General features: G+C 40.7%; 1 protein-coding gene across 2 annotated transcripts in view; it reads left to right on the top strand.

Annotated features, from left to right (window-relative positions):
- Positions 1–25,192, top strand: part of Lrrc7 (leucine rich repeat containing 7) — a 321,319-nt gene that overhangs the window by 249,244 nt on the left and 46,883 nt on the right. Inside the window, exons 17-21 of one of the 2 annotated variants that reach the window (XM_038311249.1) lie at positions 2,480–2,680; positions 9,715–9,826; positions 10,029–10,209; positions 11,929–13,609; positions 17,032–17,172. In XM_038311249.1, coding sequence (XP_038167177.1) covers positions 2,480–2,680; positions 9,715–9,826; positions 10,029–10,209; positions 11,929–13,609; positions 17,032–17,172 — 2,316 coding nt within the window. The remainder of the gene's footprint in view (positions 1–2,479; positions 2,681–9,714; positions 9,827–10,028; positions 10,210–11,928; positions 13,610–17,031; positions 17,173–25,192) is intronic. The other variant, XM_038311250.1, reaches the window with a different exon arrangement.

Here is a 25,192-nt window from a genome sequence, read left to right as displayed (position 1 = left end):
CTAGGGGCCAGTGTCTACTCAGAGGTAGACCTACGGCTTGAATTGATACCTCATGAACCCAAGCCCAGAGGTCTGTGAGAAGAATAGCAAATGGAGGCAAAGTGGTTATTTTCTAGATGAAACAAATTCAAGTTTGGTGATTCCTAAAGATCCCCAAATTTGGCAAAGAGCGGTCTTAAGGGAAAAAAATATAAAATGGTCCATATAAATAAATAATTAAACAGCAGCCATCCATTGCCTTACATGTGACAGTCAGATAAATAGTTGAAGCTTTGTGGCACACCTGTTTCACAGTTAAATACTTCCACAACATTAGAATAACCAAACTAAGGAAACTACCACGTCAAGTTGCTTTTAGTGACCAAATGTGCACACTTATCCACACCACGTTTGTTTAGTGGCCATAAACCATGTAGGGTGAGGAAGCATAGAACTTAGGGAAGGACAGGGCAGATGTCCCCTACCTCAGATCAGGAGAGCATGTCACTGCTGAGGACATTTGAGCTGCAAAGAACTTTTATTTAGTGCCTAACTTTAGACTCTTTTTTAACAATCTACCACTAGCTATTAAAAGAAAATCAACGGTTTCAATTAGCCGGATGGACAGTCCACCCTACAATTAACAATTTATAAATGTAGATTTTTAGTTTTTTTTTAACTTTTAGCCCCTTGATATTAAATAACTTTAAACAAGTTCAACACTGTAGCTTAAAAGTAAATATAATAAATATAATTTGGAACTAATGTTTCTAACGTGGACTTAAAGAGCAAATCCCAGCGTATGTAAATCCCAGGGTACTCTGGCTAGATGGACATTGTTGTTCAGTGTTTACTGAAGAATACACTATAAATCAACCTCCTGGAACATATTAGTATTAAACCATAAAAACTCACTTTTTCCCATGAAACCCAGTTTTACCTTGGGTTCTTACAGCATTGACCTTTATTTATTTGGTTTATTCTCATTTATTTGAAAACATTAAAAAATGGATTACACTTACCCTAGTTGAACAATAGCTGGTTTTTCTCTGAATTCCAAATATGTACTGAAAAATAATTGTATGCTTCTAATGTCAAAAAACATTTTAAAAATACATTGTAGCCGGGCGGTGGTGGCGCACGCCTTTAATCCCAGCACTCGGGAGGCAGAGGCAGGCGGATCTCTGTGAGTTCGAGACCAGCCTGGTCTACAAGAGCTAGTTCCAGGACAGGCTCCAAAGCTACAGAGAAACCCTGTCTCGAAAAAAAAAAAAATACATTGTAAAATACAATCTTGTTACCTTGTTAGGATAACAGCCACAATGAATCCTAAGAGTAACACCATTGGTGAATTTGCTAAACAAGCAGATTAGCAAAAGTGTTTGAGTCCTTCATACTCTCCAGCCTCTCCTACAAGCCATGGACCAGATGGGGAGTCCCACCTGGCTGCCTTCCTCTGTTCCCACCCCTTCCTCCCTCATTCTCTTCCACCTCCTCTACTCCCACCCTCACACACCTTCTTTCCACAAGACATACCACAACCACTCAAGCCATTCCATGTTAAAAAGTTGATTCTACTCAGATTCAAAATGACACCGTCATTGGCACAAGTCAAACTGGGCACACCTATCTCTTTTGGTGAGTCTGTTCAGTCAACATGAAGGACTACGTATTGAATCTCTTTTAAATATGCAATAATGAATGCTCTCATGGTAGAATATTCTACATATAAGAAATCAGTATTAAGAAGAGTCCTTCAGTGTGTTCTTGAAAGTTAGATTGACACCTGCAAATGAATGAAAAATTATCTGGATAACAGCATCCAAACATGTACATTTGCCTAGACCATATTTTTATAAAGTGACTTTTTATTGATCTTTATATAAGCTATTACTCAAAAAGCATATGACTATTAGTGTGAAACACAAGGGTGAAAGCCACCCCAGAGATTTTTTCTGAAGTCTTAAAAAGTATAAGCCACCCTCCCTTTTGACAGTGCATGCTAGCTATAAACATGGGCTAACACCTGTGTGGCTTTTTTATTGCTTCACTCTGCTTGTAAATCCTCTGAGGTCTCCTCCCTCCCAATACCTGCTCTGAACTCCAGAGGCTTTCTCATTATGGAAATTATTAAATTTCAAAATTATTAAATACCAAAGATAGTAAACTCCTAAGATGTAATGTAACTGGTAATACGTTATTCCGTTTTTATGACATTAGCAGTCACTTAAGAGTCTTATCTACTGCTATTTCACTCATCAAAAGATAGAGTACAATCTAAAGAAATCATTGATGATGTCTGAGGGTGTGAAGGAGTCGGGCCAGTCCCCCGAGGTTGGACAGGAGTCAAGCCCCACTCCTCACATCAAGGGCAGTTCCCTGGGCAGCCCAACACTCACTGTACTGCATTTGTTTTTGATGAAGCTTGTACCATGGAGTAGCTTGGTGAACATCTTTCTGAAGTCGTTTTTATGTTCGATTTCTTTTTATAAACTTCTAGGTTGAAATAAACCTAAAACGCTATCCAACTCCTTACCCAGAGGATTTAAAGAATATGGTAAAATCTGTTCAAAATCTGGTGGGTAAGCCAAGCCACGGAGTGCGAGTTGAGAACTCAAATCCAACAGCTAACACGGAGCAAACTGTGAAAGAAAAGTTTGAGCACAAGTGGCCAGTGGCCCCAAAGGAGATTACAGTGGAGGTATTTGGAGGTTATTGGTAATTGCCAGTGTGGTTTGACTTTTAGGCTTCTGGGTGATGATGTTTCTTCTAACTGAGTTGATTGCTGTAGTAAGAGAATTACACATTATTTCCTCAAATAAAAATGACTCTTTTTTGAGATGTGAGGGTTACATCTAGTAAATCAAGAATGAGTACCACCATCATGGCCAGAATGATTACTATGTCATTAATCCATACAGTGGCTCATCTGCTGCCTCTGCTAGCCAGGATGTCATACCCATGAGAATGGTGACCATCCCAAATCTTATCTGATCGTATGCTGGGGAAACTACTGGGACATTTTCACAGTAAAATTCCTACTACGTTTACCATGATTTGGGGTTTTTTTGTTTTTTTTTGTTTTTTTGTTTTTGGTTTTTCAAGAAAGGGTTTCTCTGTGAAATAGTCCTGGCTGTTCTGGAACTCTGTGTGTTTTTTAATATTTTTTTATTTGAGTTTCAGCCAAAAAAAATTTTTTTAATTAAAGAAAATAAAAACTCAGGCTTGTGGGATCCGACCATGAGAAGTTTGTTCCCTATGCTTGAGAATAAACTACAATCTCTGCCTTATTGATTTGTATGGTCTGAAAAGAATTCAACTACATTCCGCCACCTCGACTATCTCATCAGTCCCTCAACTAACTAGCTGCATCTTTTACTCCACTAGAAACACAGTAGGAGTGAGCATGTCTGGTCCACATTCTCTAAGATCTAGACTGACAAAACTCTTTTACAAATCTGCACTCCAAATAATCTCCTTGTGGCATTTGAACACCAACTGTGTAGGTAGCACTGTGTTAAACACTGAGAGGGATAAAATGATAATGAAAATGTGTCCCAGGCTCCCGGGTGACTCAAAGCTAAGCTGGAGAAACACGTGAAGTGGTCACATGATCTCTTGTCCTGTACTGGGGCTGAAGCATATATTAAAGGCGGCATGATTCCCTTAAAATAGGAAGCAGTGGAGCACATTGCCAACAGAAAGAAGACCTTGAGCAAAAAGCAGCCATAGACACTTGGGAGGCAGAAACAGGAAGATGGTTGGGAGTTGAAGGCCAGCCTAGGACACAAAGTGAGACTCTATTGTAAAACCAAAACAAAGCAAAAATAGTTGTAGATTGCAGACCCCCCTGAAAGAGAAGTACACTTTCATACCTAAGGGAGTAACACCTGGAGTGTTAGACGGTACACCAGCGCACCTGAAGAAGTAAATCTCAGCTTAGTTTTCTTTTCTTTGCCTTCTAAGAGTCTCTGTGCTTCCTTTTCCCAGTGATACCACATTCCCATCTAAGATACTAGAACAATACAAACAGGAGAGGAAGAAATATTTAGCGAGTGCGCGCACACGTGCGCGCACGCACACACACACACACACACACACACTTTGTATTTAAACTTCATGGAATCACATATTAATATTCTTTGTTACATTGTGGTTATGAAAACCTAAAAGTGAGTAAATTCACTACAAATGTAAGAAGATTCTATAATTGCTTAATTTGGAAATTTGAGATATAAAAAGGGAGAAAAATATCTGTGGTTACAAATTTAATAATAACTCCATGGTAAATAAAATGAAGCTAAAGTCTCCCGGAAAATGTCTCCATATAAAGAACACGCCAAAAATAATACATCCAAAATTAAATTTTGCATTTCTTCCCCAAACTTGTTTCCACTTCTGCCCTAACCTTAATCAGATTTCACAACATTAACTACCAACTCTTTGAGGCTGGAAATTGGGGCAATAATTTCTTCTTTCTCTTCACTCCTTATCCCTTCTAAATAGTTTCCCCAACCTGAACGTTTTCACCTATGTTTCCAGTGACTCTGCCAGCATTGCTACAAAGACATTGTTTCCTTGCTTTACATTGTTCCCAGCCTCCTTGTTGCCTTGGCAACGCTTTTCCTAAAAAGAGTGCAAATCTAATCGTTCCCTTGGTAATAGCTTCTTAGTGCCCAGAGAAAAGCCTGAGGTCCTTCATTAGCGAGAGAGGCCACAATGGAAGCTGACTTCTAACTCGGTGCTCACCGTGAACCTGCCGCATCCCTTTCTTAGGCTTCTCCATCCGCTGACGTGATCTCTGTGAAAAGAAATTCCACTGGAGATTTCAATATTTTATTTGAAATCAAGACTCTGCATCTCACTTTCCTTTTAGCCTACTGCAGGCAATCATCGTCCTCTTGAAGAGAATCCAATGAAGGGCATTCTATTCAGTGTTTGTGGACAATCAAGTATCCTACTAATTACGAAAACTTAGCATCTATTATATATTTTGCATCCATATATAGTTTTTCATTTTTGTCTTTTGATGCAGGTTTCAATATTTTGATATTAGCCCAAACTGGCCACAAACTCAAGACCTTGCTGCCTCTGCCTCCTTAGGACTGAGATTGCAAACTTATACTACCATGTCTGGTTGTATGCATAGACTATGCAGTTGAAAATTGCACGCTTCATGACAGAATCAGTCAGGTAATTAAGCTCCTTAACCAAGGGAAAGAAATGAAGAACTGAGGTAAGCAAGACCGAAGAAATTAAAGGAGAAAGGCAATACACAGTATCTAATATGATGGTTCACTTAAAAGAAAAGGCAGGAGGGTTAGGGGTCCAAGATTATCCTTGGCTACTCAGTAAGTTCAAGGCTAGCCTACGAGATACTATCTCAAAACAGCAAGACAGAACATGGTAACTGCATTTCATAAACAGCAAAGTGAGTGAGGAAGGAATGCTGGCCCCCCACCTGACCTTTTAGAGCCTTCACATGGGCTAAAGAACAGAACCAGAGAGCCACAAGAACCAAGAGAGCTGATGACAGGTAGGCTCCTCCTTCTTTCCTTCCTTCCTCCCTCCCTCCCTTTCTTCCTTCCTTCCCTCTCTTCTTCCTTCCTTCCTTTCTTCCCTGCCTCCCTCCCGATCTCTCCCTCCCTCCCTCCCTCCTTCCTTCTTTCCTTTTCCCTTCCTAATGTCCTGTGAAATTCATTTCCTCACACCCCCCCAGCTCTTTGCATGGCTAGCACGCCCTCACCCTTCCAATCTCAAAGGGTCACCTTGACCAGTCTAACCTTCTGGGTTTTCCTACTGTGTCACTGTTTACTTGCATGAAATGTAATGAGAACATTTATGATGATTTTATATATTACCTTCAGACAGTTTCAGAGGATAAGGGCCATTTCTATCTTATCTAGTGTGTACAAATGATAATTTAATTTGGGATTTTTCAATTTTGCACTGCTGTCAAAGCTTTCAACTCTTAGCAAAAACCATACTCCGGTTTTGAATTGTGACCTTTTGCTGGCCTAACAATATTCTCAGATACTCAGCAACAAGTAGCATGCCCTTCAGCAGCTGCAGAATCCCAAATACGTACCACATCTACTGCAGAGTATTGGGCTGCTGGGCTGTAAAACGCAGAGTGTTTGGAATATCAAAAACATTTTTACTTAATGATATTTTCGACTTATGCTGTGTTTATGATGTAACTATATCATAAGCTGGGAGCAGTTATATTCCCAGAGTCCACCACAGAGAAGGCACATAAATTGTTAAATCTAATGTTATAGTCTGTCCCTCTGTCCAATTAGAAGTTCATGGGTGTCCAGGAGAGTTTCTGAGATTTGTTGAATTGATTTATCTTTGTTGGCTGCCTTGTCTAGTCAGTCTTCACCTGTGCATTGAGGAAATTCCTAGCATATTTATACCCTCTGTATATCAGCAATTTTTGTTATAATGTCCATAGACTGAAATAATTCTTAACATTCAATATCCCCACAGAAGTAGTAGAAGTAGATATATTAGTAAGTATGTATATCTTCCTTTGAGGTCATTGGAAAGATAAAATGCATAGACTAGAAAAGAAAATATTTTATCTTATTTTTAAATAACCAAACTCAAAATATCATCAGACACTGACCAGTTTTTCTCAAAACTGGAAGTCATAGCAAACATGACAGCTCTCAGATGCCGTACACTAGCATTCAAGTTTTACTCTTTGGTTATAGCAATTACCAAAATCCAGCTTCATGAGAAGTGATCCCTGAAACATTCTCTACAACCCATCATATCCCTGTGAATTAGCAATGACCTCCATGGATGCCTCAGAACACAGTCTGGGAACCATGGAGGGGGGGTTGGTCTAGGAGGCAAGAACTGTCCTCTTAGACCTTCCTTGTTGCTGACCTAAGCAAGAGAGCTGTTCCAGGCCACAATCTTTGCCTCTAAAAATCTAGGTGCTAAGAGACCCTATGGAGATGGACTAGGGTAACAACAGGTAACACTAAGCCTAGAACTTGTGTACAGGAAAAGCCAAGAGTAAATGATAATTTCAGACCCCCCCCCTCGAGAGAATAAAGCACCAGTTCCTCCCTCGTTCTCTTCAGTGTTCTGTGTATTTCTAACTGGACGCCTGTTCACTGTGTCTGCTATAAAAAAATGATACAAATCTTTTTCATCGTGAGGAGACAGCCTATTTTCCTACAGAGAAGTCATACCTTCTGCCAAACAATGGAAAGCACTCAGCTGTCTCTGAAATTCTCCTTTGCCCCCTTTTTAACTCTCCTCCTAGACTCTCAAAAACTTGAAAATGAGCTTTTATTCTTCTTCACTTTTACCTTGGGATTTTCTTTCTCCATGTTATCAAGAGCCAAGATTTTGTTTAAATAAAGGAAAGATAATAGGATTTAAAAAAAATCAAAGGACATTTTATCCACCACCACCAACTGTACTTCTGTCTCCTCAGCAGGAGTCACATTTAGATGAACTTCTGGTGGACCACTTACCAAAACTGATTGCTTGCTAACAGCTTCCGCTGTTTACCACCATGAAAGTAGGCTCAAGGACTTTTTTTCCCTCGATTTCTGAGCAAAGTCAGAGACTTATACCCTAGCTGGATCATGAAGAGCCCTGATCACAGTTTTGAAAAGCTGAAACATATAAGCAAGATATGCTAAGAATTTGAAGTGCAAAACATGAGGTAAAAGAGCTGGCTGATTTGGTTCTTGTGTCTCCTTTTATTTTTTTTTATTTTGCTGTTCCTTAAAAAATAATTCTACGTGTACTAAGTATTATTTAAATTTTCTCCTTTCTCACTTGTTTCACACAAATAAGTTACCTTAATCTTCATATGCTGGGCATAAATTAGCACTAATTCTTTTACCAACCACCTTCATTTGACAGATATGTCAGACACAGGTCTGAGAATTACTTCTCCTTTCCCTGATTAGTAAGTGTTGAGGCAGAAACAGGATGGAGAGATAGCATCATGTGACTGACAAGTTGGCATCTCTTGTTCTTTCTCCAGCTTGCATCTTCTTATAAATCTATGCTTTTATTCTTTATTATGCCACTTCAAAATTTTACTGAACATTTCTTGTGCTGAACTTTGAAATTCCATGGAAATGCAATTTTCTTTCTTCAAACCCAGGCACTTCATCACCCTTTGTCTTTAGGATCCCTCTTCAAACTGGATCCTTCATCTCAGGTCCCTGATACTCTCACTGGGAACCTCATACTGGAGGAAGGACTAGCTCAGTGGGAACTCGAGAGAACCATACTCCAATGCTGGGTCTTTATTAAGTGATTTTGTGAGCCCCAAGTCAGTGAAAGTGTTGAACTCGATGGGCGTTCAATCTTCATCAACTGAAGCAAATATTTATCAAGAAGCAAATACTCTCATACACCCCAAAATAAGTTCAAAAGATAAAATTTCGGTTAAGTATTAAAGAAACTGATGCTTCTTCTCTGCAATACCAAAATCCTTAAGTCTGTCCCTTTGAGTGTTTTTATCCGTTCATTTCTCCAAACACTAGATAAGTTTTCCAAATTCCTGATATTTTTCCAAGTATATCCTTCTCTGATTCAACAACACATTTCTACTTATGTTAATCCAATGCTACAACTTAACAAGATACTAACAAACAAACAAAAGCCCCTGAATGTTCTTCTTTGAGTTCAAGTTATCATAAACAGGTTAAAAAACACAGCTGTTATGTATAGAAAGTGGGAATTTAGATCTTGCTCTTCTTAATGTTCTCCTGATATCTGCTTAATTGGGAGTTATATGAATTCTGGAAATTAACATTCATGGAATTTTTACACTCGTGAAATGGCTCCATGGTTGAAAACTCTGGTTGCTTCTGCAGAGGACCCGGATTCATTTCCTAACACAGCTCCAGGAAATCAAATGCTTTCTTCTGGTACCCACGAGTACTGCACGCAAGTCATGGATTTCCATGCATGCAGGCAACACACTAACACAAAAAACTAAATAATTCTAAGAGAGAGAGGGTAAATAAATTTTAAAATTTGTGGTACTTTTATGTTGTTCATTCTTCATAGAGTCATATTCTTGTACTGCTGCTGATCAATTCACCCAGCATTTGACATACTGTAGATTAAGTAGGTTGGAATGGGAAGGAGAACAGTAACAACCTCAGGAAGGAAGCACAGCAGACCCATAGTGACTGCTAACACAGCCACCTGGGACACAGCAAAGATTGGAGAGCAGGGGCTGGATGCAGGATTACTGGACCACCAGTGAGATAAATGCGTGTAGGGGTGGGACCAACATCCCACTGGTTTGCAATGGCCTTCACACTTGGAACTCTCTCTAGAATCCTCACATCCAAGTGTATCTGACTGTGAGCCACACTGCCTGTGGAGGGTGTAGCATACATAATTCAGCGCTGTGCTGAAGTGAGCACTGTTTCATCTCAATTAAATTGGGAATTCCCAGAAGACCATGTTGTGTCTTTCTGGGGGAACCTCCACAGTTCTTTGCACAGTGCTAGGCATACAAATAGCATCCAAAAATACATCTAATGAATAAATGAGTTCACATAAATTAGAAAAATAATTAGCGCTCAATTAGAGATGTGCAGGGTTCCTTTCACAATGCCCTATGGTGAATCAAACTCAAGGGCTGCATCTTTTGAGTCTGAGCCAAATAAGATATTGCCATCTTGGTTAACTGTTATTTAAATGTTTACTTTCCTTGTCCTGTATTATTATATCTCTCAGGATTCTTTTGTTCATCCAGCTAATGAAATGAGGATTGGGGAACTTCACCCTTCATTAGCTGAGACCCCTCTGTACCCACCCAAACTTGTTCTGCTAGGGAAGGACAAAAAAGGTAACATCGTGAAGCCGATGTGGAACTGTGACCGATGCATGTGCATGATCAATCACCACTTATACATTATGACATGCCGTAGTCTATAAGTACCCGCAGATGTGTGCTTCTGACATTAATCCATGTGGAATCTGCTTTTCATGCTTCTTTTGTATCCATCCGTGTTCGTAGCGTTGTAATATGTTTCCCCTTTGAATTTCAGAATCAACTGATGAGTCTGAAGTTGACAAAACTCACTGTCTGAATAACAGTGTCTCCTCAGGCACCTACTCAGACTACTCGCCCTCCCAGGCTTCCTCGGGGTCCTCAAACACCCGCGTGAAAGTGGGGTCCTTGCAGACAACCGCTAAAGATGCCGTCCATAACTCTTTGTGGGGTAACAGGTGTGTTGAGAATTCCCCCTTCTATGTTCCCAAATGCTCATTTTCATCAACTTTGACAAAGTGGAATCTGCTTAATGTTGGAATTGTGTTTGGCACGTGAGTGGCACAGAAGACAAAAGATGCAGGTAAGCATGTGGGCTCACCTGGGATTTTGAAGGGCATCAAAGCCACCCTCAAGGGCCTGCCATCCGTGCAGGCCCAACTCAGAGGAGATTATGGGAAGTCACAGTAGGAACCAAAAGCTTGAAAGTGAAATTTTGAGGCAACCTCAAGTTTATAAAACATGTGGGCGTTTCACATCCAAAATGGTGTGAGAAAGGCTGGGTGGAAGTAGTTCAGTGGTGGAGCTAAGTGCTCGAGGCCCTGGATTTGATCCCCACTAACACAGAAAGCAAAATTGGTGTGATAGATTAAAATGTATGGACTGGAGAGACTGCTCAGAAATTAAGAACACTGGCTGCCTTTCCAGATCACCTGGGTTCGATGCCCAGCTCCCATTAACATGATGGCTCACAACTGTCTGTAACTCCAGTTTTAGGAGATCTGATGCCTTCTTTTGGCTTCTGTAGGTACTAGACACTCACATGGTACACAGACATACATTCAGGCAAAACACATTTTATATATATACATGTTTTACACATAAAATAAAAATAGAACTCCAAAGAAAGCAAGGGAGAGTACGAGAAGGTGAGAATGGGTCAGGGAGGGTTAGAGAACATCAGAGAAGTTCAAAGAGAGACAGAGGGAGTCAGAGAAATTCACAGAGGGTCAGAGAAAGCCAGGGAAAGCCAGAGAGAGTCAGAGAGTTAGAGAATGTCAGAGAGGATCAGAGAGAGCCAGGGAGAGCCAGAGAGGGTCAGAGAGGATCAGAGAGAGCCAGGGAGAGCCAGGGAGAGCCAGGGAGGGTCAGAGAGAGTCAGAGAGCATCAGAGAGAGCCAGGGAGAGCCAGAGAGGGTCAGAGAGGGTCAGAGAGGATCAGAGAGAGCCAGGGAGAGCCAGGGAGGGTCAGAGAGGGTTAGAGAAGGTCAGAGAGATCCAGTGAGAACCCAAGAGGGCCAAAGACTGTCAGAGAGAGTCAGAGAAGGTCACAGAAGGTCAGAGAGAGCCAAGGACATCTAGAGAGGGTCAGAGAGAATGCCAGAGAGAGTCAGAAAGAATCAGGGAGAGCCAGAGAGAGACAGGGAGAGCTGGGGAGGTCCAGAGAGCCATCCATTCATTCAATGGGCAGCAGCATGTCTGCCATGTCTGGGGTCCCTGCCCTTTCCTCTTTGGGATTTGTTAAGTTCTCTCAACTGTAAACTAGGAAGTGTTCTGAATCAGAATCCCAGGGATGAGTAGTGGAAATCAATCCCCTTGCTAACCCATCTTCAGGACCATTACTGAAAGTGCACTTACTTCATTCATTAACCCATTTAGTTAATATGTATCCTGGTCCCAAAAAGGAAAAGACCTCTCTCTCCATGCTTGCATTCTATGGAAGGACCTAAGGTGGTAAACAATGAATGCCTTAGGCAGTCAGTTCCCTCGTGTGCTAGAAAGCCATGATTACTCAGAAGATATGAAAGTCAGGGCAAGTTAAAGTGGGTTTTTGGAATAGTGCTTTACCCGTAAACCAGGTGGGAATAAATGAGCTACACAAAGGCTAGTGGCATTCTTCCTCTGGGAAGGTCACCTCTTCCTCTCGGTCATTTTTCCCCTTCTGTTTGTGTTCACAGGATTGCACCACCTTTCCCACAGCCTCTGGATGCAAAGCCATTACTCAGCCAACGGGAGGCTGTTCCTCCAGGGAATCTCCCCCAGCGTCCTGACCGTCTGCCAATGAGTGATGCCTTCCCTGACAACTGGACCGATGGCTCCCATTACGACAACACAGGTTTTGTCTCAGAAGAAGCTGCCGCCGAGAATGCCAACAATAACCCTCTCTTAAGCGCCAAGGCTAGAAGCATACCTGCTCATGGGCGCAGGCCTTTAATCAGGCAAGAAAGGATTGTCGGCGTTCCCCTGGAACTGGAACAGTCCATACACAGACACACGCCAGAAACAGAAGTGCCTCCTTCCAATCCCTGGCAGAACTGGACCAGAACTCCCAGTCCATTTGAAGACAGGACTGCTTTTCCTTCCAAATTAGAAACAACCCCTACTACCAGCCCCTTACCTGAAAGAAAAGATCACATGAAGGAGCCTACAGAGACACCAAGTCCCTTTTCTCCAGGAGTGCCGTGGGAGTACCATGACCCCACCCCCAACAGGAGTCTCGGTAATGTCTTTTCTCAAATCCACTGCCGCCCAGATTCATCGAAAGGTGTTATTGCAATGAGCAAAAGCACAGAGAGGCTCTCCCCACTCATGAAAGATATAAAGTCCAACAAATTCAAAAAGTCTCAGAGTATTGATGAGATTGACATTGGTACCTACAAGGTTTATAACATTCCGCTAGAAAACTATGCCTCTGGGAGTGATCACTTAGGAAGCCACGAGCGGCCAGACAAGTTGTTGGGACCGGAGCACGGCATGTCCAGTATGTCCAGGAGCCAGTCAGTACCCATGCTGGATGACGAGATGCTCATGTACGGAAGCAGTAAGGGGCCACCCCAACAGAAAGCATCTATGACGAAGAAGGTCTATCAGTTTGACCAAAGCTTCAATCCGCAAGGAGCGGTGGAAGTTAAAGCGGAGAAGAGGATTCCGCCCCCTTTCGCACACAATTCTGAGTATGTTCAGCAGCCCAGCAAAAACATCGCCAAGGATCTGGTCAGCCCCAGAGCCTACAGAGGGTACCCACCCATGGAACAGATGTTCTCCTTTTCCCAGCCGTCTGTGAATGAGGATGCCATGGTGAATGCTCAGTTTGCCAGCCAGGGGCCCAGGGCAGGCTTCCTAAGGAGGGCTGACTCCCTGGCCAGCTCCACGGAAATGGCCATGTTCAGAAGAGTCAGTGAGCCCCATGAGCTGCCCCCTGGTGACAGGTATGGCCGAGCAGCCTATAGAGGAGGGCTGGAAGGCCAGAGCAGTATTTCAATGACTGATCCCCAGTTCCTCAAGAGGAATGGCAGGTACGAAGATGAACACCCTTCGTATCAAGAAGTGAAAGCGCAGGCGGGAAGTTTCCCCGCTAAAAACCTTACCCAGAGGAGGCCGCTGTCTGCCAGGAGCTACAGCACAGAGAGCTACGGAGCCTCCCAAACCAGGCCAGTTTCAGCTAGGCCTACCATGGCAGCCCTCCTGGAAAAAATACCATCTGACTATAACCTGGGTAGCTATGGCGACAAGCCGTCAGATAACAGTGATATAAAGACAAGGCCCACCCCTGTGAAGGGAGAGGAGAGCTGTGGCAAAATGCCGGCAGACTGGAGACAGCAGCTGCTTAGACATATAGAAGCTAGAAGGTTAGACAGGGTATGTCTGGCCTTTCTCTGTAAGAATTCCCCTTCTGCCTTGGGTTTTCCTTTCCTGGCGTCTCTAAGCACATGTGGTGGTTCATGAGTTACAGGAATGATTCTCCCAGGATTTTATTTATATTAAGCGGGGGAGATGGATTACAGTAGTTTATTGTAGGTATTGCTTAATGCTTATATGCTGAGAAGTCATAACCAGCAGGTGAATTACCTATCAAAGCTAGCCTAAATATGGTTGGTAAGGAAGAATTTGACTCGATTATCTGGGATGGTGCTTCGGTGTCTTTCTAGCCATAAAAGCGAGGCTGCCTCTCCCAGGACACAAAACTGTTCCCTGGTGACCTAAAGAGTGTTATTTTTATTGAGTCTATAAAAAGTGAGTATTTCACCCTTTCCACATGGACTCACTTATATTAAACTCGGGCTTAATTTGTTTATAAAATTTGTGCACAGCTAAGGAACAACTGAAGTTATTACCTCTAATGAGCAATAATCTTCCCAGCAAGGAACAGAAAAATAAAATAAGCAGAGATTAAATGCCCTCCTACATACTATTTTAATTGATTTAAAAAAATTCTGACATTTAGAATATTAGCTTTTATGTAGAAAGAAATTCTACAATTCAAGTTAAGCTATAAACAGTGAATGCAGATGGTGTCTCAAGAAAGACTACAAATGTAACAAATTAGTGTGTACAATGTAGCAAAACAAGGAAATAAATCCCAAATTAATCCTAAATCAGTTAAAAATTGAGTCATAATACTGTGTGGAGTGAGCAACCATTGGAGAGTTTAAAAAAAAAAAAAAAAAAAAAACAGGGAAAAAAACAGTTCAAAGAATAGAATCAGTTCCCGTTGCCTGCTTGAATCTCTCTAAGAGAAACCAAATATTTCATTTTCTAGAGCCTTTGCCCACAGGCATCATCATTTGCTGGACCTTGTGGCTCTAGTTAAAAAGACTGTGTGTGCCCCAGACTTACCGCAGAATTAAAGACTGCCTCACAAACATGAGGCCTTTCCCTCTTGTGTCTTCAAGTTAGGTGTTCTGAGTGAGATTATGCTGTCAGGATATTTTGTTCGATGAGTTCAGTGTTATTTGGGACCCTGCTTTTATAAAAGCAAGGTCACTGTATTATGCATTTCTTCAACATTAAATTTGAGTATCAGGTTTATTCTTTTAAAAATAACAATTTGTAGGCTGTATCTACGTGACAAGGAATCAGTTTTCCTAGGGAGAGAATGAATTAATAAGTGTGGCTGTGGGCGTTAATTTCACAGCATGAAAACTTTCTCTGTCTTGCAAATCAGAATGTTTCAAATTGGTGCAACCCATCCCATTGAGGGTAACTTTGTCAAAGTTTCATGGCTGGCATCAGCAGGAGACACATGCCTCACCTTGAGTTATATCCTATATGTAGACAGGTAGCTTTGAAGGGTGAAAATACTTAAAATTAAATAATACAAAACAGTTGGGAACTCTGGTGGCAGGTTGACAACAACCGTATCTAACATGGCAATGTGAAGTAGCTAAGGAAGGTTCCAAGCAGGTGTAGGGAGTGTATTGCGATGACTAGTGATTCGAGAGAGAATGGTGAATAAAAACAAACGTGGATACAGAAAGACAAGGTGGAGATGTGCTCCACCCACTTTGGACAAGACAAGAAGTAGGTGATTCCTATAGCCGCAGAGCGTAGAGAACTGGGGAAGGGTTCCGATGAGAAAGTCTGAAGGCCCTGCCTGACCCAGATGGCTAAAGTGAATTTACCTGTATTTTTTAATTGTTGTGAGGATGCTTCCCTTTTCCACTGAGCTGTTTGTAATTCTCCGGTTCTAACCCTAACTTTTCAGAGCAGTTTTGATGCATATTTAATAGTTTCTCGGTTGAGTTACTGTAGACTACTGCTCCAAGCCATGGTTTCCTAGGAGCTTCCTTCTAGTTTACTCCAAGTGACATTTCCTTCCCCACTTAGCTGAGTTTCTCAGCGATATATCAAGATGCATGTCCTGTGAAATCCTCCAGCTGTCCTCCCAGATGAATTCATGCTTCCAGAGCACATAGTACAATGTCAGATAGTTTTGACAGAGCTGTTCTATTAACACTCTGCCCATCGTCAGATGGCACCAGAGATGTGGGGTACTTTCTTCCAAACTCAGTTAAGCTGTTCAACTCTGAGTGAACAGTGTTACCAGCAGCTACTAGATATTTGCGATTTCACATAAAAGTCAAGTGCCTACAGGTCTGTTCACATTATAAGCTTAACAGTCCAACATGGAGCTGGCAAATGATCTCAGTGCTGGCCTTGTAGAGACAGTTCCAAGTACTACACTAGAAAAAGGGATATGTTTTCTCCCTTATTTTAATCACAAATGCTACTATGATAGGGCCCCACTGTGCCCAGGAATTTAAAACACGAGCCCATGTGTCTGAGAGGGCGGATCCTCTATGGGGCATCAAGGAATTACCTCTGAACCAGAAGGAAAGGTTAAGAGTCTTTTCCACTTTTGACATGGTGGCAATGAACTAGTCCCTAGTTCTTAACAAATAGAATTGGCAGACAAGTGTATCACCAGTGATCTCTCTCCATAGCTCACAAAATGCTAGTGATAAAAATCATCACTTTGGAAACAGTGCTCTCAGAGCAAAAATGATATCCAGCCATTTGTTCTTAGTGATAGCTAAGAAAAAGCCTCCTGCATTAAATAAGAGAATTACTTACAGAGGCAAGCATTGCCAATGAATGTTTTTTCAATGTAGATTAAAAATTTGATTTTGCATCATTTTAAAATATCTTAATATTTTAATGAAGCCCTATAGAGAAGAATTACTAGTCGTTAATTCCACAACATAAATATCAAAATATATCCACAATATATATCACCAGTGTTATTTATAGTTGTCAGATATTTGATGCATACTAAAAATAGTAGCATAAACCATCTTCAGAGTATAATTGCCCTTAAGATTGCCACACATTAGCTCAGGCAGAGTTAAAAATTAACATCTGTCTTTCATAGGTGCAAATCTCTTAATGTGAGACAATGAGATTTATAGCTTATGGAATCTGATTAAAATCTCACTGTTTCAATTTGCAAAACTAACAAACTACTGCAGATGATCAATGCTCGTCTCAAGCCAGGATCACCAGGCTGTCTAAGGGACAGATACAGAGATTTAGCCTTTTAGTGAGAGCAGGCATAGACAATGTATCTCTGCTCTTGTCCTTTCTGTATCTCTGGAGGGTACTCATTTATGTGCACAACTAACACTGTTACTGTATGCTTTTGTCTGACCAAGCGCATGTTTATAAAAAGTTACTGTTTGCCCGCTTACAGTTCAATGTGATGAATTTAGATGTGTTCATGTAATGATCTGTTTGTGGAGCCCGTGTTTACATCCTGTCACATGGTTATCTCCTCTACTCAGAGCGCTGCTTACAAACACAACACAGTTAACCTTGGCATGCTGCCCTATGGAGGTATTTCAGCAATGCATGCAGGCAGAAGCATGACTTTAAACTTGCAGACTAAGTCTAAATTTGACCTTCAAGACCCACCTCTTCAGAAAGTAAGTATGGACCGCCCTACATGTGCCAGCATCCCAAAGTCATTTGCTGTCTGTTCACTTGGTGTATTTAGACTGTGCATCTAGCCCTGCTTGTTACGGACTCCCCGTAGTCCGAAGGCACCAGGGAAGATGATGTAGAGCCTGAATCTGTAGCTGCTCAGTGTTTATTGTAGCTAGACGGATGACCAGACTCTTGCTTTTTGGACTGAGCAGGTCCATGGCTTTTGAGGTGGATTTAAGGATCATCTTTCTACTTATTTTTCTATTCTTCCATGGTTTTCTTTCTTTTGTGTTTACACATTTGTTATTTACTTTTTTGGACACCACCCCTGCCCTTCCTTGGTAAAACATTCTGAGAACAATGCTGAAAACTGTTTTGAGATTTGGGTGGGTCCTTTAGAAGGCATAATATCCTGAGTAAACATGGAAGTTAAATGTTTAGCCCTGTAAACGCTTTCTTGGTCCACTTTCCATGTGGGAACAGAACACAGCAGGGAGAGATGTAAGTTTGCATCTTATCTGACAATTTGCTCTTCTTGGGTTATAGAAAAACCACAAGTTCACATATTTTAAACAAAATTGTAGGCATATTAGCAAGGAACTAATACTGTATAATAAAGAGAAGAAGAGTTCCCACTGTTAACAAAACATTTGTCTTGCTCAGTCAACATGGGGAATGCCCATTTTACCTGCTTAAACTGATTAATGCTTTTCCTTGGTTACATCTCAGTGGAGACTAATGAGTCATCTTCATACAATGTCGTTATGGCTCTATGTTAATGTAGTCATTAGCCTCATAAGGTTTTGTGGATAAAGAAGTACAAAATAGGAAAAGAAAATACAGCAACCCCCAACATTTCTTCTTTCTGAAGAAAACTAAATGTAAGACAAATTCCCATGCTGTAATGCTTCACAGTTGCTGTCAAATGTCTGGTAGCATTTCCTAACTCTACACCTAACTCTATATAATTTAATTCAGGCTGTGGATAGCACACATAGCTAGAGTTTTTATGTCCACAGATTCTCTCTCTCTCTCTCTCTCTCTCTCTCTCTCTCCCTCCCTCCCTCCCTCCCTCCCTTCCTCCCTCCCTCTTCACACACACACACACACACACACACACACACAGAGAGAGAGAGAGAGAGAGAGAGAGAGAGAGAGAGAGAGCAACCAAAGCCTAACTAAATTGGGAACATTTAAATATTATCTTATTTGTTCTCAGTCTCCCAGGGGCCAGTGGTGCATGATAACTTTCTCTGCTGGTATTTCCTGGTGTCAGCAATAACTCTCATTGTGTCCATGTTCATGGCCCAGCTCACAGTCTCTAAACTTAGAATTAGGGTTGTGAGCAGTTAATTTATTCAAGTCAGCACAAGTTAGACCTAGGCATGCCATAAGCACAACCATTTTCTTGAAACCCTCTTTAAGACAACCTGTTCTTCATGTCCTCCCAGAAGTCCAAAGCCCTCATCCTCCTTCCATCCCAAATGAACTTTCTTATCCCAACTACACTCAGGGATGGATGAGCCATCACAGCAATAGACACCTCTGCAAGGGAACTTGGGAAGTAATGCATACCAGACTTTGAAACTACAATTAGAAGATTTCAAAAATAAAAATTATGAGCATATTAAAGAACCCTGCTGGGCAGTGGTGTGGTAACACACACATTTAATGACACCAGTTAAGATTCAGAAGCAGATGAGTCTCTGAGTTCAAAGCCAGCCTGGACTTCATAGTGAGTTCCAGGACAACCAGGGATTCACAGGGAAACCCTGTCTCAGAAAACAAAGAAAAATAAATAAACTAAAGTAATCTTGGTATGAAGAAAGCTATTTCTGGAACCCTCTGAAACTATCTAGTGACAACAACCCTATTTTGACTAAGTTGGGGCCTAATTACTCTTTGATCTATGCAATGATCTGGATTCATGCAGTAACTGAACAACAGCAGTGCACTTAAACCTGTGTTTCTGGTGTCTCAGCTCCTCTCCAGGTATGAGTTAGGGACAGCTGCCCTGTTGTAGTAATCTTGTGGTGCAGTGTCCCGAGAGAATAGATTAATTACCTCTCACAGTCACAATACCATAAAACAGCTATAATGCAGAGCTGTATTCGAAGGCCTCAGGACCATCCTTCCTTGGGCAAACACAGGACTTACAGGAAATCCCTTTAGAAAGGAAGTCCCTCTAGGAAGCACAATAAATTGAAAACCAACTATTTAGACACTGAATGACTTCAAAGTCAATTAGTACCAATATATTATCTCCTGCATGAAGGAGGAGGAAGAGGAGGAAAGGAGGAAGAAAAAAGGGATGAAAAACCATTTCTAAGATTGGCAGCTTAAGGTCTATGAAAAGCATAAACTATTCTACCTGGTATGTAATGAGTTCAAAATATTAATTCATAAGCATTCGAAGCACAGCCAAAGTTGTGGCTGTGGTGGTTCAGCCTGTGCTCCACCCCATTGGTTCCACCCTGAGCTCTCATCCCCTCTGCCAGATTCACCTTCTCTGTAGAACTCGTGGGGGGGGGGGACTTTCTGCCAAACTATAAAACTAACCTTTATTTGCATATTTTTGATTAGCATACAAAGAAATGGTTGCTGCTATGGCCCTTTCATCTAGACTCCCTTCCCCACCGACCTCCTTCTCCCCCAGAACAGTCCCCTCTGCTTCCACGTCTCGTGTATTCTATTATCCTCCCTTCCTGTTTTCTCTACCCTCTTAAGAGTTTATCTTGCTCCCTCGTGGTTCCATACACATGCACAAAATTAACTCTCGTGCATCTAGATGGAGAGCATGAAGCTTCCAAGGGAATATAAAGAACTGTGCAACACACATTTGAGGGAATGGTGCCCAGGAGACGCTTGGGCTGAATCACAACTTGCAGCCTTCTCAGACGCCACTAGCACCAGGAAGAAGGAACACTCTTATTCCCTCCAAAGCACTGACATTGTCCTTAAGCAAATTTATAATAAGCTAATTAAAGGATACAGCTGATTGTAACAAGGAGCCCTGGCACCTGGAAGGGCTCACCTATATGTAGTTAAGGTCACTGGGGAAGGGGGCATGCTAATCCTGCTGTGTATTTGGAACATTTTTAACTCACCCATGTTTATTGCATGCCAGGTCAAGCGTACATTTTTCATGGATTAAAAAATAACTATAGTCATTCTTTTCTGTATACAGGAAATGATATTTTTATGATAATTTCATGAACGTTTTAAAGATACTTTTAAAATTCCACCAAATACAAGAAAATTAATATAAAAAGTTAAGATTATTCATTAATGATTTGACCTTTTGCTAAACTTAAAAATCTAATAGGATTTATGAACTAGAATGCTGGACATACACATTAGGCTTAAATTATTGGATAGCAATATTTCCTATTTATTTATTTATTCATTCGTTCATTTATTCACTCGTTCATTCACTTATCATTTATTTGCTGCCTTTCCAAAAAGCAATCAAGTCAACTTTCTATGATGTTTTTAATGGTTTATGTGCTTTTCTGGATGTGTTCTACTGTAATGAGCTCAGCTATTGTCTTGAGATGGTATGTTACTGGGAAGAGGACAACATTATAAAAGGATGTTGGTTCAAAACTGCTATTTTTATCGTCTAGATTAATGATACAATGATAAATATTTCTACTGGGAAAAAAACAAAGATTGAGAAATACTGAAAACCCACTCTGGCTGGTACCGCAAGGTGCCTGAAGGATGGTTTTTCTTGCAACTCACAAACCTACACGGACATATTTAGAAGGTGAATGAGAGAGACAGGAGTCTGAGGCTCACAACCCACACTGATGTATCGTGAGCTTTCGCTTTACTGTCATGACCGTGGTACCCGGTGTAAGTCCTCTCTGCATTCGGTGAAGCCTTTCACCGTTTGTAACACCTGACATTTTCACACATGACTCACAGTAGTTGATACAATTCCTTCGTTCACATTATTATCCAAATAACCTTAATATTTGATGATGTGGGACATTTTTAAGAAAGAAAGAAATGGTGTATCTTCACTGACCCAAAACCACGTAACCACGTCACGACGCAGAGGCCAGTGAAATGACTCAGGTTGTCTGAACTAAGTGAAAGCCAGTGATGGCTCTGTGCTTTGTTAGATCCACCTGTCCTTCTTGACCACTCAGTCATGCCCAAGTCATGGCTCCCAGTAGAAGTACGGCAGGTTCCACAGAGCTAGATTGGTATCAGCTGCCTCTTCTTTTAGTGTTTATTACTGTAATTTTACACCATAGAATCTTTTGCTTGTTGTTTATAGAATTGGACAGTGATATAAATTATAATTTCAGAGATGGAAGCCCTAAGTCATGTATATATGACATATATAAAATAATTGTTTCTTTAAAGTTACCTGGGAGAAACTGTCCTCACTGCCTGTTTCATTAGTTATTAAATCAGTTGATTCATGTCTAAGAAACTCCTGGGTTAGGGAAATTTAGACAGCAATGTTTGCCTTGACTGTTTTTGAACTTCTGGTGTCGTTTTCCACTGGATCTATGCAGATGACCAGGATCAGAGGGCACCTGATATACGCTGTGCCTCTATTCACCCTACAGTCAAGAGTCGCCTATTCAATGCCAGTTTTTCCTGCTGAAATTAAAGCAGGGTCTATGCTGTACCCCAGGCCAACTTCTGCCTGCAATTCCTATCGATTCTGCTGCATTTATTACTGACTCTTTAGCCCTCCAGAAAGAGCTATGCACCATTCTAATTATGAAAAAAGCCACCAGCCTCCCAATGCACACATCCTCACAGAGAGAGGCTAAAGTGAGCAAACGAGGTATCAGCGTGGATCCTGTCTCATCTCTGTTATGGCTAACACAGTCTTTAAAAATCATAGCCACAACATATTCACACAGTATATTTGCCTCTGTCATAGGTATCTCTTCTCAAAAGGTTTTCTGGAACACTAGTACAGCAATAATTTCACTAAAAATACTTTGGGCAGATTATTTTTCTAGCGTTTCCTGGTTTTGTTGTTGATTTTTATTTACTGACCTGTATGTTCGCTCCAGTTTTGGTGCTTTTGTTTTTGTTTTGTTTTGTTTTGTACAAGGTCTCAGTACGTAGCCTATGCTGGTCTCAAATTTTTGAACCCCTAGCTTCAACCTCCCTCCTCATTGCTGAAATTATAGACATATGCCACCATGCTGCTTGAACAAATTATCTTTAACATTTTCTTAAATCTATGAAAATTTCCTTTGAAAGCCATTTGCCAATTAGCTCACAAAATAGATCCTTGCATTCATCAAAGATGCTACAAGAACTTGGCAAGGTATCAAATTCCAACACTGCTCATATATTTTCTTCAGCAAGATGGCATTACATATAATTTCACAAGCATACCGTACACCTTCATCTAACAGATGATCAAGGCCACTGATTCAGCTACACCCATTTATTCATGTTAATACTACTCATATACATACTTAGACAGATATACATCCATGTGGACACATTCACGTACATAAATATACATGCAAATATACTCAAATATATGGAGAGGGATGAATAGTGAAGTCCCAGCCAGATTAGAAATTGCTTCTTTCGCTTGACGCTTATCACCATTCGTAGTTCTGAGAATTATCAACACTAAGTTTACCAATAACCACAGCAGATTTTGGAGCCAGGTTTTCTTACGCTATAGCCCTCATGAAAATGTTTGCTTTTCTTCTAACTCACACTGGCCACTTTCTCTGCTGCTGTAATAAAAACCTGAGAGCACAGCAGCCAGTGTCCTGTGTGCTGCGTGTTTCCTTGGCTGGTATGTGAGATGAGGGACATCAGCAGCCACCCTAAACTCTAGAGCACAGACAGGATGTGAGCACCTAGTTTAGCTTGTTTTCTTAGAAATAAAACATTGTAGCAGCAAGGGCTTCCATTTATATCATGCTTTCCAGTTGTTCCTTTTTATCTTCTGGAGAATTTTAACAACCAGAGGACAAATTAACTTACAGCATACATCCTACTTTGAGAAACAGTGTGAGCACACTAAATATCTCAGTTTTCAGGCCTCCCCCACCACCACCCAACATCAATAAGTGTTTCCGTGATTTTCCTGTTTCTCCAGGCTCTGGTGCCTCACCTAGGAAAATCAAATCATAGCTCATTCTTGAAATTAAGAAGGGAAATTACTTTCAGAAAGTACATTAAGTTTACTATGCAGTGAAAAAGAATCTCTTTAATGATACTGCATGATTCTGCTTCTGTGTCCCTGTATATGAAAGAATTAGTATGGCAGATAATTCTACTTTTTAAAAAGAGACAAATTAATTATATATTTATGAAGAACCCAGGATCATAATGTCAGGGTTTTGATAGAATGGAGCTACCCATTTGTCGTGAGCCATAAAGAACTGTGCCATTTGGAATAGCTCTCAGTGACTATTCAGAATAGGGCTGCTCATTTCTGGGCAGGTAAGAAATTGCATAAGAAAAAATTTATATAAAGATGAGAGTGACCTGAACAGAAAAAGAAAACCTGTGCTGGATTCTGTCCACCTAGCAAGAATGTGTCTTGCACAGAGACAGCCAGATGGCAGGTTGTGCTGTACCCTCGGGGCAGAGTACCCAAGGGAAAGAGACACTGATACTGAAAATCCATAAAGAAAATTCTACCCCGTGGTTCCTGAGTGCATGACTTCCTTCTGTCTACTTAATCTTTATAATCTTGTTTGCCATATTTTAATATCTAGAAAGATTGGGTGTGGGCACATGTAAAAATACTAATCTAGAAATAGTAAAGACTAGAAATCCAAGCAAAACACATCTCACCACTTCCAAGCAACATGTTTTTCATGTGTGTTACTCTTCATTTGATTTTTTAAAACACATATTCACTCAATATGAGAGTTTGCATTCAAAATTATTTTTTCTTTTTCACTTCTGATGGGCTTGTGGAAACAGAATTTACACAGTCAAAGAAAAAGGTGAAATTTGAGCTGTGTACTTTTCATTGTGTCCCTTAGAGGGGTTGTGAGACAGTGTTACTGTGAACTCTATTAGATACATTGAGATACTAACCCTATTAGACACATTGAGATACTAACCCTATTAGATACATTGAGATATTAACTCTATTAGATATATTGAGATACTAACCTTATTAGACACACTGAGATATTAACCCTATTAGACACATTGAGATACTAACCCTATTAGACACATTGAGATATTAACTCTATTAACTCTATTAGACATATTGAGAGATAGTTTCACCTTAAACCCAATTTTACTATATTTCCTGGCAGTTCTTTAAAAATGTGCATGTAGTCAGAATACAGACAAGGTGGTTACTGAGTTGCTTTTTTAAAAGACCATAGTAGGACTACTCAGTGTAGACGGATGAGACCTGGCAAGCAGCTGCCTGTAGCACATATGAAAGCAGTTGCCCAGCTCATCAAGAAAAGGCTGAAGAACTCGCCTCACACAGGGATTCTTCAGAATGTGGTCAAGCCTGGCATGGGCAGTTTCTGACTCACACGGGGATTCCCAATAAAACATAAAAAACTCATGCATGCTGAAGGTCAGAAGAGAACAGGACTTTGTACACACACCCCACTCTGTCTATACCACCAGTTACTTCTCCAGTAAAAGGTTCTCCATTTCCTATGTATATGAATGTTTAATGTTGATCTAGCTAGAGTCTGGGTCATCTTAAAATATCTAACATCAATATTAATAAAGACGGGATATCCTATTTACTAAAAAAAAACCACAAGCAAAAATATTTTTAATATTCTTAAACTTATAAAGGATTTAAATTTAATATATAAGTGATACATAAATAAATGAATTTAGTAACCAAAGCAGTCATGGCTTTCTTGACTGTGGCTCTAGCAGCTGTCTGTTGATAATGCACAATGCCAACCATCTTCATATGCCAGTGCGTATTCTGCAGAGGATTAGTGGAAAATACATCCTTAAAAAATTCACATCAAAGTCTCAAAAATTCATGTTAGGCTTTGGCTTGGAATATTGCACATTCCA

This window comes from Arvicola amphibius, chromosome 14, assembly GCF_903992535.2.
Source record: "Arvicola amphibius chromosome 14, mArvAmp1.2, whole genome shotgun sequence".
Lineage (NCBI taxonomy): Eukaryota > Metazoa > Chordata > Mammalia > Rodentia > Cricetidae > Arvicola > Arvicola amphibius.
Note: the sequence above shows the minus strand (reverse complement) of the source record. Positions and strands in the feature narration are given on the sequence as shown.